Consider the following 13422-nt stretch of genomic DNA (forward strand, 5'->3'; position numbering starts at 1 on the left):
GAGCAAGTAAAAATCAGATCAATGCTCAGTCATAGCTTGGGGCTCTTTGTACAGGTTCCTACTGCCCACTCACTCTTGACCACCCTCTGCTACAACAGAGATCTGAAGAGGACTCTGCCCAACTAGAAATCCTAGCTGTTCTACTTAACCACCATCCAAAAGTTTGTCAATAGGTACTTCTAGTTTGGCCCAAAGAACCCACTATTTCTTTCTCTTTTGCTTTCTCCCCCAATCCTGTCTGTTATTATCTGTCTCTGTCTCTCCTAGCCCCCTTCTTTGCTGATTCTCTTGGATTTCTGCTTCTCTCGGTAAAAAAAAAAAAAAAAAGTGTCTACATTCACCATAGGAAGAAAAAAAAAGAGCAATGAAGCAAGGGTCTGTATATTGGGCAAAGGAAGAAACCACAACATATCTTGGCCTTAATTATCTGAATCTTTCTGAACAATTGCTTCATCCCACACCAGCCCAGACTGCCATAGATGAGGTTGCTCAGAGCCAGAGGCACTGAAGAGAGACAGTAGTGTTTATGCCTAGATGCTGCAGAACAAACCACAATTGCATATACAGAGTTATCTGGAAATCTCACTACTTCTAAAAGATTTCTGTGTGGGTAGAGATGGAAGGTGTCTGAAGATCATTTCTTTTTCATCTACCTTTTGCCTGGACCTCTGGACTCACTGAGATGCACCAGCTCAATTCTATTTCCACACAGGAAGTGTGTGAGCACATAGTCTGCTGAGACACATTGGGTTTTATATCCATTTCTATGCCATAATTTGCAAGTGTATGATACCTCAGTTGGCTGTATTTTTAATTTCAACAGTATTTTTCTCTAGGAGGCTGTGATCAAAAAGTGTTTATTTTTAGCAAGTTTTTTCCCTAAGAATCTTTAAAATGTTTATTTTGCTCAAAAATATTTCTGAGCTTTTCTCCAATCCTTCAACCCCCAACCCGCTCCACATGCATACACAGGGATGCCAAAGCAGCTCCTTCATTTCCCTTCTTCACGGTAAATCCACATTGCCCATTGCTCTAGATCTGCACCTCTGCCCACATTGGGCCTGGTGGGCATCTACTCCCCTACCCTTTAGCCCTTTAGCATGGCCTATCGGCTCCCCCTGCTCCAGGAATTCCTGCTAGGCCCCCAACTCCTGAGAAGCTTTCCGTTTGGGTGAGATGGGGAATTAAAGGGCCATCTCTCTATAATATATTATTATGTGTGTGTATATATATACACATACATATATATACATATATACATATATATACACATACATATATATACATATATATATGTATATATTTGAATTGCCTATATTCTGGAAATGTATTACCATGTGTTTCATATTAGGCAGTTAATAACATAAATCATATTATATAAAAATATTATAGCCAATGCAGAGCAGATAATGCATGATACCATATACTAAAAGTCTATCATCTTTAAATCTTCTGGCAGCCAGAAATGGGGTGTCTAGTGTGGGTCCCACCTACGTATATAGTTGTGTTATACTGAATAATCTCATAATATTTACAACAATGTTATTTGCTACACTTTCTAACATCATTCAGCAATTTTTTTCACCATCTGCCCTTGCCCCAATCCCGGATGCAGAGGAATTTCAGGCACACCCTTAAGAAGTCTTCAGGTCTATATTTCCCAAAGAAAATGTCCCTGGGCCCACATGCAGAGCTGGAGCAGTATGTGGCTGCTCTGGGACCCCCCCCCCCCACAAATCCCCATGGGCATCAGAAAGAAGTCAGCCCTCTCCCACTGAGCTCTGCGTACAGCCAGAGCAGACTCAAGCTCTGGATTTGTTAGACCCCCAAATCCTGATTTCTCAGCACAGTGCTGAATTCAAAGCTTCTGATGTGGTTTTGAGAAACCTGGGACTGGTCTTTTCCCCCCAGGGAGAGGTGGGGGTTGCAGGATCCCTTCCAGTTCAGAGATAGTTTCAGTTGGAGAAGAAACAGGACATTGGGGAATTCCGCTCACCCACCTCCATACATAGCCAGACAAAATCCAGGGGTGTCCAGCCTGGGCCTGGACCCCAGAACCCTCCAGAACAGGTCTTCCTCCCCTCCACCTCTCATCTTTATTCCCCACTTTATGTGTCTGAGGCACAAATAACTTTCTTTATCCCCTGCATTTGGGGGAGTGGGCAGAGGGAACACCCATAGAATTTGAGTTCAGTATACCAGAGAGGAAAATAAAATTTATATCCCGGGCAGGAGATGCAAACTCCCTTCTCTCTACATCCTCTCGGGAGATTTTCGCTCCCTGCCCCTTTAACAATTGGGAAATTCGTGGCCAAAGTTTAAAAATAAATTAAATAAAAAAGGAAACATCCTAAATTTCTGTAGACCCCAGCAAATTAGTCCCCTATTTTTAAAAATCATCTAGTGCCTGAACAATCTTGGAAATTCAGGCAAAGAAAATGTTTGGGGGTTCTTATCACCCCCCCCCATCAGTTATTCGGTGAATTGAGGGTTTTGTGCTGGTGGTTGTGGATTCCAAGGCACCCGAAGGCCCACCCTAACCCCTTTCCTAGCCGCAAGCGGGCTTCGGGACCGAGAGCGGTGCGTGAGACCTGAGCTGGCTGGGGGAGGAGGAGGCAAGCTACCGACTCGAACTCAGCCCGTGGCCCGGCGCTCGGGCGCCTATGATTGCTTCACTCTCAGGCGGGCAGCTTCGGGGAACGTGTCGGAGCAGATTTCTTCCCCGGCGCATTCCTCAGAGCAGCTCGCCCGGCCGGCTCCATCGGCAGCCCAGCAGAGCCGGCGCGCCGGGGCCAGACGGCGGGGGTGGCTGGGGCGCGGAGCCCCGGGGCAGGCGGGTATGGGAGGGGTCCCTGGCGGCGGCAGCGGCGCTCGGGCCCCTTCCTTACCTGGAAAGGGAGACTTCCAGAGGTGGGCGGACTGCGACTGCTCCTTGGAGCAGTACACCTGACTGTCCCAGCCGTTGGAGAGAGCCCAGTGCTGATATCCTTCGACGGGGATGAGCGCGTCGTGACGCGGCTCCGGGTGCCCACTGATCCCAGGCACCACCGACACGTCCAGGTAGCCGGGCATCGCCTGGTAGGAGCTGGCGAAGCTGGGGTAGAAAGCAAACTCCTTGGCCCTGGAGGACAGGTCGTCGCCGGGCAGGGTGCCGGACGGCTCCGGGTACTTATCGCCCGGGTGGTAGGCGCAAGGCTTTTGCTGCAGGTTCACGTTGTGCGATAGGCGGCAGCCGTAGTAGCTGCCACCGAACGGGTAGCCATAGCCCAGTGTGGCGCTGGACGAGGTGGGGGGCGCAGGCGGCGGGGCGCACTGGCGCGCCGCCTCGGGGGTCTGGATGTCCGTGTAGACTGCGCCTTGAGGGGCGCCCAGGGGAGCCGGCGGGCGGCCCAGCACGGGGTGCGGAAGCAGGTCGCGGCAGTGGCTGGCCGGGCAGCTGCTGCCCAGCCCGTCCATGCTTGGGGCTTTGCCGGGGCTCGCTCCGCTGCAGCCGCCCCCCGCTCCGCCCGTGCTGCCGCCTCCCCCGCCGCTGCCGCTCTCCGCCGCGCTGTCCTCATAGACGTACATAAGGCTCTCCGGCCAGCGCGGATGCAGGAGCAGCGAAGTCGTCATGACATGATCTGTTCGAGCTTTTTAAAAACTCCTCTTGCCAGAGGCAGCGAGCTAGGGAGACACCTCGCTCTCTTGTTCCCTCCCCCATCCCACCTCTTTACACTCCCCACCCCTCCCCTCCTCCTCTTGGTGCTTCTACCTCCCTCCCCATATTCCCTCTACGCATGCGGAGATAGTTCATTAAGAAATCCGCGGGCTCGGGCCAGGCTCCCCTCCGCACTGTTCCTGAGTCCACGTGACAGGGCCTGCGAACGCGGCGCCTGGGCGTAGTCTCCTGGGGTTCCCACCCCTCCAAGTGGGGCGGGGCGAAAAAAAAAGGTATTTGCTGATTGGCTCTTAGGAGGGGCAAAGAGGAGGGAGCTGGGAGATTTAAAGGGACAGGGCAACGCCCCCGGCAGGCCTCGAGGAGGGAGAGGGAAGAGGGGGAGGCTGAATTTGGCCGACGCAAAGGGGTCTGGAGAGACGAGTACCATTACTGGCAGCCCCCCAGGCTTAGGATGAGTATGTGGGAGACAGATTACAACCCCCCTACCCACCCCTCTATCCCCCCCTCCAAAGCGATCTTTGTGGCTGGATTGGGGCTCAGAACTAAGGGTGAGGGAAAAAACGGATTTTTTTCCTTTTAAATGAAGAAACTAGAAAGCAGGCAGAAGCGAGCGGGGGCAGGGCGTGGGGAGCCCCGGCTGTGGCCCTGGCAGACTCCGCTGGAGCTCACCGCTGGAAAGAACCCGATGCCGCGCAGCAGCGACTCAGACTTTGATGCCAAGATTGTGTTACCATTTCCTAATTTGATCCACTTACCCAAAGCCCCAGTTTTCTGAGAAAGACTCTCTCGGCTTCTCGCCCGCAGGTCTTCCTCGGGAGCAGCAGAGTGCTGGGAAGATGTAATAGTCCCCAAACACACATATCATCACACAGAGAGTGGATGCTCTCAGTGAAAAACGGAGAGAGAATAAAAGGAGGAAAATGGGGACAATAGAATAGACTGATATTTCAATATACAATAGAAATTTAAAAGCCTCGGAGTGAGATTTTTCAAAGAAAAGGTACCTGGAGGGGTGACAGGGGAGAGTATTCAGTCTAGGAGAGCTTAAAAGCTCTAGATGTGAACAAGAGCACGCGCGCTCTCGGGTCGGTGTACAAAAAGGAAACGTAAAATGAGGGAGAGTCAGTGGCGCTGCCCCTATGGAGGCACCTTTCCCAGGCGCGAGTCTGGGAGACCCCAGGAGAACCGATCTCGATCTCAGCCCACCGCCCGCGGGCCCTGGAGACCCTGGGCTATGGTGCAGATGCGGGTCAAGGGGCTGGGCAGAGCCCGGGTCAACGCAGTTCCCAGCTGGACAACCCCAACTTTAGCTCCCACGTCTTTCTTGGGATCACTCCTTTTTAGTGTGGAGTGTTTTCATGCTTTAAAATTACCTCATATTTCAAAGGACAAATTAATACCAATTTACTGATTTTTCAGAAAGCCCCTCTCTTCTTCCCTCTCAATCTCCTGACTTGTCCATCTTCCTATGCCCAATTTGGTGCCTCAATAGAGTCACCTTTTTCCAAGGTGCATCTCCATGGAACTGAGCCAAGTTCTTTTAAAGCACAGGGCCTCCCTGAAGAGAATAGGTAATAAAGAGAGAGGAAAAAGAGGGGAGAGGGGCTGCAGCATCTCCCCCTTTCCTGCCTCTGCCACATAGTTTACATACTGGTCGCTCCTGTCCAGACAGCATGGAGGCTGTAGCCTCACAGTAGCCCCAGGACTAAGCCAGATACACTGGACTCCTCCAACCCTAAAAGCAAATGGCAAGGTCTGTACTGAGATCCATCTCCCTCCTTCCTGTGGGGGAAGGTGGTGTTTGACAATGGAGAGCATCCTGGCATGGGTGAGTTATGATACGAAACTAATCCTTATCATCGTGTGATCTTCATCAGGAAATGTCACCTCAGAGTTCAGTTCGAAAAGCAGGCTTTGGGCTGGACTGGCAGTAGGAAGAAAAATACAACAGAAGTGTTTGAAACAGAAGCAGGCTAGCTTGAGTATGTTTTGAGAGTGTTGATGGTGGAAGGAAGGATAAGCCCAAGGAGAGGTGGGTATTGCTGGGAGCCAGCTTCTGGCTAGGAAACTGGCTTCCCGGCCCCCAAAGTCCAAGGTCAAGGTGAAAGAGGAAAGCAAACACAGCCAGGGCAGTCTAGACTGTGTCCTGTGACCTTGCCCCTGCCTCCCCCCACCCCACGTCTGCCTGGCCTGGCTGGGGGCGGGGGTAGGTGGGTGGAGATATATAGCAGTTTATACCCACAATGGAGAAGTCGCACAGGCCATAGTTTCCCCTCCTATGAAGTGCCAGTCTGTGTAGAGAACCTGTAGGGCCGCCACCAGGAGAAAGGGCCTGAAACACCCACTCCATACCTGGGGCTTCTTCCTGGGTCCGGGAATGCTCTAGCCCAAAGCCAGATGACAATTTAGAGAGCCAGAATCCAAAGACACTGTCCCCAGCCTTTGAGAGTAGGGGGCAGAATGGCGGGAAGGATCTGGGTGTAAGGCTGCCCAGCAATAAATGAAATTAATAGTATGTTCTTTTCCAGGTTTATATAAGGACATTAACTATTCCTATTGCAATGAGATATAGTTTTAATTAACCTGGCTATTTTACAATTCCATTTATTAGGGACATTATATGGCCAAAATTTAGTGATGAAAGGAGAGAGCTGACAAAGTCCCCGTTGTCAAGACTAGCTGAAGAAGATACAGCCCTCTCCTCTCCAAGAGACTCTGGGGAGAGGGAAAGCTAGAAGGGAAAGTTTAGGGCTAAGGGCTTAAACGAGGCCGGAGATGTGTCCACGTGCTCTGCAGGATCCCCTACTCTTTCGTTGGGTTCTCCAAGACCTTCCGTGTCTGGAACTGTCAGCTCCACTGCTGGGGCGCTCCTGGAGCAGGGAGGGAAGCGGCAGTGCCAGAGCCCGCGAGCGGGCGGCTGAAAGTAAAGCCTTGTTAGTTAATTAACTTTAAGCCTGGGGTCGCTTCTCCCTCCTCCCCCGAAAAAAATGTGAATCTCGCTGAGGCACAAATAAAACCAAATTAAACACTCCAGGAGAATATGCACCATTGAAAACGTAGTAATTACATCTCGGAGGCGATCCCGCCCTAGAAAGCCAGGCGCTGAAACCCACAGCTTCGTTCTCACCCCCCACCACTCGGCCACACCTTGCCCAGCCAGGCCCATGGGGCGAAGGCGCTTGACTACCGACAAGGTTTATAGAAAATCTAGACAAATTAAAAGGAATGTGTCTACTCGGTCTCTAGCTGTGCTGCTGTTGAGGGGGAAAGGACGGAGAATTTCATCACACTAAAGGAAAATGGAACCTGGCTCCTCTGCCACAGTCCGGAAGCCCTGGCTCTGCTCTGGGCTTTTTATGAAGGGAAATTTTCAAGGATCACGGGAGTCACTCTGCCCTCAGCTTCCTCTATGGACTGAGGTCCCAACTAAGTTCAACTCCGAAATTCTTCTCAAAGTCTCCAACATATAAAGGAAATATTCAATGTACCTTCTCACTGGACATGTGTGTGTGGTGTGCGTGTGCATGCTTGGCCTGTGGGTTTGGAACTGTGTGCAGGCTGCATCCACTGTTCCAGCACATACACTTGTGGACTGGGCCCAAATGTGTTTATGAAGATACTCAGCCCTCTGCTGAAATCCTCTATATGCAAATAAAGAGTCTATTTAACTCTTTGTAAACACAATTTATATGTTCATCCTCTACTTAGACATTCCCCAGGAAAATACTAAGAAGAGACAGATGCCTGTGTCTTTCCGAAGTTGTGGGGTAGAATGCCTGTCCCACTATATTAAAGGCAAAACCAGAGGTGTAAGTTCACAGCATTTGCAGCAAGATGGTGCAAACTTGAGGCACACATTTGGGGGCTGAGTGTAGCTGGAATACCAGGCTAGGGGGAAGAATGAGAGAAATGAGGTTGGTGTGCCCCTTATTCAATACCCACCTTGCCTTCTCTGGAAATTAAGTTTCGGTTGATTTCTTCCCCACTTCCTCTGTTTCTTCCATATTCTCCAGAAAAAAAGAGCTTGAATTTCTGAAGCTCCTGCCTCTCCTCTTTTTTTTTTTTTTTTTTAAATGAGACAAATTCCAGTTTAAAAAAGGAAGGGATGGATTGAGGCTGCAGGAAAACAAAGAGCCTCACCACCATGGGGTCTGGATTCTGGCCCAGATTTGGGGCCTTGGTGGATGGGTCAGGAATTTGGGGGTCCCCTTCCTGCCTAGGGTTTGGGCTGCAGGATAGAAAGGGAGATTTGTGGAGGACAGGGGACATAAGATATCCAGGAAAGAAAGGCATGTTTGGTATAGAGAAGCCACTTATAGGAAGGGGTTGGGGTTCAGAGGGGGCCTATGGAAGGGCACCCATGAGAGTATGTCTGAGTGGAAAGAGCCTCCCACACACTCAGAGGAAATTTCTGGTGACTTGCAAAGGGTGGTATTGGCGGAGAAGGAAAGAAAGTAGCTGATCCTGAGACTCCCTGCCTGCTCAGTCCCCTTATGGTCCCTTTTCCTCTGCCTCTCTGGGCTCTGGAAGGTCTGGGGTGGCCCAAGGAACATGTAGACAGGATGCCACCTCCCAGGTTCTTGGATCCCTCTGGAACCTGCTCTACTTTAATCTCTCCACCCCCACAACCTGGCCTCAAAGAAAGGCCACCCAGGCCTCTCCTCCGAGTCTGTGAACTCACCTCCTGAGCAACGGCTGCCATCTTGGTTTTTCACCTTTATTGTCTTTCCTCCCTGGGCCCCCAGCTTGAAAGAAGATGGGATCAGTATGGCTGAGACATCACTTTGCTCCTAGTTTCAAAATTCTCTGCTCTCAAACCCAAACATACCTTCCTCAAGGCCCTATTTACTTCCCTCTTTTAGATTTCAGGAAAATGCACTCCTGCTGCTGCCTACTCAGGACTTGCAATGCTGACCGAGGGTTTGGTGAGTCACACCAAATGATCCCCTGTGCTTCTGCAGAACCCACAAAGGAGTCCTAGCTTAGGCTCTTATCAGCAATCTTTTTCTGGATTCTCTGCCAGCCTACCCCCAATCGCAGACCCTGCCTGGTGGTGCACTGGGTTTAGGAGGGACAATCAGGTGGCCTCTTCCACCTGATTAAAAACAGAGAACTCTCAGGAAACCTCCAGTGGCCTCCAAGGTCCCTACCCCAGCCCTCTTTCTTTCACTGCTTCCTAGCCCCACCCTCCCAGCCCCTACCAGGCTCATCACAGAGCCCCTTCCCAACCCTCCTCATTCTCTTTTTTCCCAATCCCATCCCTTTTCTCATCCTTATCTCTCCTACTTCCTTTTCTTTGGCAGCAGCATCTCAGCCTGTCACTTGCCCTCCTCTCATTCCCCATTCTTCATAAAAGAAGTTCAGGGAATAAACAAAGAGTTAAGAAATTAACAAAGTGTCTCCTCCCTCTCTTCTTGCCTCCACAGAATCCCTACCCCCACCCCATTCTCTGCTGTGGGAGAGAGCCCTCTGTCCCCCTCCTCTGCCCCCCAAACACCTCCCTCTTTTAGGAAGTCCTTCAGAAACAGACAAATAAAATCCTGATTTTAGGGCCTGTCTGAGAGGGAAGTCCAAGTTCATTTTCAAGTTAGACAAGGGAGCTAAGGGGGGTTGGAAAAGAGATGGAAGAGTGTTGACTCGGGGCTGGATTTGGCTTCCTTGCAGAGATCTGACAAAGGCTCCTTTTGGTCAGAAAGCCAACAAAACTGAATGCTTGGAAAAGGTATTTATCACTTTGGATAATTTCCTCCATCTTTTAAAGTTTAGATTTGGACCTCCTAGAAAGGAGGTAGACACTTTCTCTCTCTCTCTCTCTCTCTCTCTCTCTCTCTCTCTCTCTCGCTCTCGCTCTCGCTCTCGCTCTCGCTCTCGCTCTCGCTCTCGCTCTCGCTCTCTCTCTCTCTTGCTCTGATTTCCAGTTATTTTAAAAAACATATTAAAATAACATTTTTCCCCCTCAGGGCAAGGAGGAATTGTGAACTCCTGGGTAAAGTGGACTGTTTAACCTGTCCCAAAGAATGACTAGATATAATAGGTATAGCTGAAGGGCTGGACATTTCAACTCTAACTAGGTGAGAGACACCCTTAATGCCACCATGATGCTGAGAACTGGAGTTTGGTGGGGTCCTAAGAGGCAGAAGGTGGAGGGTGTATGTATATTTCATCATGGGTAAAAAAAAAAAATTACACCCCAAATGGATCACAGCCTAGTTCTCCCCATGATCAGACACCCTTAGAAGTCACAGCAGAAGATACATTCTAATCATTTGAATTTGAAAATCATTGAGTAGAACACAAGAAATTAGAGGACCTTTAGAAGATGCTTTATTAAAAGAAAGTTTAACTTTCCCATCTCCAAAAAAGAGAGAGGTGAAGACTCAAGATTCAACAAAAGAGGGGAAAAGAAACCCCTCTTTGCTAAAATGGCAACCTTGCCTGGGATGTATGGAGCAAAAAGTCAGGAGGGTACTTGGGACAAGATTCCTGCCAGTGGTGATTAATTCGGTCTTTCTAAAAGGATATAATTTGGTCCAGTTTTGGTGACTGGAGGGAAACTGTTCCTATGACATCCCTGGAGAGAGAGCTGTTGGACTTTCCTTCTCTCACTGCCTCCTCTCTCTAGCCCAAATTTCCCCTTCTGCAGGGAGTATTTCGAATAACTTTTTTCTCCTGGTTGTGGTGTTGCCTTGTACTGCCATTTACTGCATGACTTTACTGCATGCAAAGTCAATAAAATCTAAAGAACTAGAAAGGAGGATGGGGACATCCATTTCTTCTCTTTCCAAAGATTACTGCACTCACTTGCATAGTCAGAGAAAATTTAACTCAGATAAGAAGAAATATCTTCAAAGCATAGAGACCACCCTAGTATCATCACACTTGAGGGCCTTCAGCGTTTCTGGGTAGCATGATTGTTGAATCTGGATTTTTGGACACTATTGGATCGCACATGTGCTGGGGAACATGTGTTGCAATGGGTGTGCCTTGTACTTGTATAGCATGGAGACATTTTCAGGTCAGTGGTGACAAGGGTGTTGGTTGGGGCAGACTGATAGAGTAGAGGTGAAAGGAAAGGAAACAGGTTAGGACGTGAGCTGGGATAAGACCCCGTGAATCTACCAACTCCAGCTCTCTCCAAGGGTGGCCTTCTCTCCTTCAGCTAAGCCACTATAAGCAAATGGATGGGAGAAAAGACCATCCTTAAGTTTTTCAGGGATGCAATTCTTAAGGCATAGTGACAAGGAGAGGAACCTAGTACGATTTCTCTCCTATTCGGAGGCCTTAGGAAAATCCTTTTCTGCTATAACCTGCATTTGTGACTTAAAGCATTTGTAACTTTCTTTTCAGTGCTTGGCTAATGAATAAATTTCTTTCCAAAGAAGTTATACAGATTTACTTCTCTCTCATCTACTATTGACCTATCATCTCTAGACAAATAAGTACATAATATATGCTTTGTTAGGTTTAAAGGAACTTTAGATAAATATTAACATACAATATGTGTTCGTGGATACCCATACACATATCATCAGGTAATCTCTGTAAAAAACAAAATTTAAGAATATTTCCCCTTGAATATGACAACATAGTCGTGTTTAATTTTAAAATGTTAAAGCATTTCAGGTGTTTATGCTAATGCTAAGATATGTGTGGGGAGGGTTGGTAAACGTATAGTTTTGTAGGTAGAGATACATGTTGGCACAGACATGTTTTTAAATCTACTTCCACTAGTGTTTTCTCTGATGCAGTTAGCAATGAGGTGAAAATGGTATTCGGATATACATAAGGCAGAAATTCTTTTTAAAATGTTATTTTGAAGAGCGAATAAAAACTCCAAGTCTGTGGGTATCAAGGAGCAACTTTGCAGTATATAATCCTCAAATCCCTTTTCCCCAGCCATTTTAGGGGAAATATGTGCCTGCTAGAAACCAAGTTGTCAGCTCACCCAAATTGGCAGAATCCTGGCTTTGAGTCTGTTCTTCTGGCACATTTTTTTTTTCCTGTACGGATTTTAGGAGATTTGGGCCACTTCCGGAGCCTGAGTGCGAGTCCCCTCAGCCCTAGCCGTCACCGCCGCTTAGCTCTGCTACGAATGGGCCACCAGCATCTAACTCCTTTTTCTTTTCTCTCTGGGTTGCTCCCAAGACTTCAAGAGTTCCTTATTTATTTTAATAGCTTGATTTTTTGTTTTTGTATGTGTAGTCATTTTTAAGTATTTGATTTCACTAACTCCGACCAAGCTTAAGCTTGGCGAAATCCGCTTGCACACAGGACAATAAATGGCGGACACGGAGGACAGCGACTCAGTGCCCGCGTTGGGAAGCACGGACTCCACTTTCTGCCGGCGCCGGAGAAGATCCAGCGAGCCAAGCACAATCACATCCGTAATAGTGATTGATGCACTTGTGTGCGCTCTCTGGGCACCTATAGCTGTGCACATAGGTGGGTACCTTTATTTGTGTAGTGGAGCAGAGTCTAATGAGATTCCCTGAGAACTCGAGTGTGCGGGGAGGCGCCGGGCTACCCCAGCTGAGCATTCCTGGGTGTGCTAATGTGAACCGATTTGGCGGTTTGGGGAGTTAGGTCCCTCTGCCTCCAGGGGCTCCTGGGTTTATCTACAGGAACACAAACTGACCGCGGATTTCTGTTGGCAACCAACTGCCAAGACCAAGAATCAGCCGGCTTTCCTTTCTTTCTCTCTGCCTGAGCCTGCTCATGTGGAAAGGATACCTCCCAAATAGGGAAAGAAAAAAAAAAAGCTCTTATTTTATGTTTTTCTTTTCTTCTTTTTTTTTAATGATTAGTCTTGGGATACAGAAGTGATAAAATAAAAATTATACATTTACAACAATTTTTCAAAAAAAGGTTGAGAGAATCCCTGGTTCAAAAAAGAAAAAAAAAAGTAGAGTGACTGAGGGAGTGGGTGGAAAAGGCTGGAGACCAGAGGCAAAGAAGCCATGAGAACAGACTTCTGCAAGACTGGGTAAATCTTAGCTGGTAAAAGAGGAAAGCAAATTATTCAGATGTCAGGAATCTCAGTATTAGTTTCTGTGTGGCTATATATTTGTTGCCGTTTGCTGCATATAATACATATAAAATGGCATGGTAATCTTTTATGTAGAAACCCTTGGTGACAATATCATCATAAAGCTGGGCATGTTTCAAACGTACTTCTAAACCTGGTGCCCTGTGGGTCTACGGAATTCCTGTATTAAACCTTTTCTTTAGAATACTTTATACTTTAAATAGTAGGGACAGGATCATAAACAGAGGTGAATTTCTCTTTTCAAACATTGCCAGTAAGAAAAGCTGGCTTTCAAAGCTTAGCTCCACCCTTGAAAAAATAGTTTCCCAAATATGATTTATCCTGGGAAGAAGAAAGCCCAATCAACTGCTCACTGGATCTTGAATTCTGGCACTCTGGGTGCAGCCATTTAGAGGAGCGCTCCTCACTCCTCGCTAGGTCCAGAGACATCCCTTCAGTCTCCATGCTGGCCTCTCAGGGCTCACTCCTTAGGCTCTGAACCCTGCAGGGATTTCTCTGATGTTCTGCCCAGCTTGAAATATGGATCTGAATCTGCCAATTCAAGTGGAATGGGGTGACACCCAAATTCACTCTGCAAGTGCGTATTCAGCCTAAGGATTATGGGCAGCAGGCTGATTCTACCAAGCTTCAATCATCCTGGAAAAAAACTGAAGCCCAAATATTCCCACCAAGAAGTGTCTTCCATTGACATAATTAGAAAGCCTGTGTGCCTATTGCG

General features: G+C 48.1%; 1 protein-coding gene across 1 annotated transcript in view; it reads right to left on the reverse strand.

Annotated features, from left to right (window-relative positions):
- The window catches only part of HOXC13 (homeobox C13), an 8396-nt gene extending 4562 nt beyond the window's left edge, over positions 1 to 3834 (reverse strand). The window contains exon 1 of the mRNA XM_011375781.2: positions 2889 to 3834. Coding sequence (XP_011374083.1) covers positions 2889 to 3612 — 724 coding nt within the window. The 5' untranslated portion in view covers positions 3613 to 3834. The remainder of the gene's footprint in view (positions 1 to 2888) is intronic.
- Positions 3835 to 13422: the final 9588 nt, after the last annotated feature.

This window comes from Pteropus vampyrus, unplaced genomic scaffold, assembly GCF_000151845.1.
Source record: "Pteropus vampyrus isolate Shadow unplaced genomic scaffold, Pvam_2.0 Scaffold276, whole genome shotgun sequence".
NCBI lineage: Eukaryota > Metazoa > Chordata > Mammalia > Chiroptera > Pteropodidae > Pteropus > Pteropus vampyrus.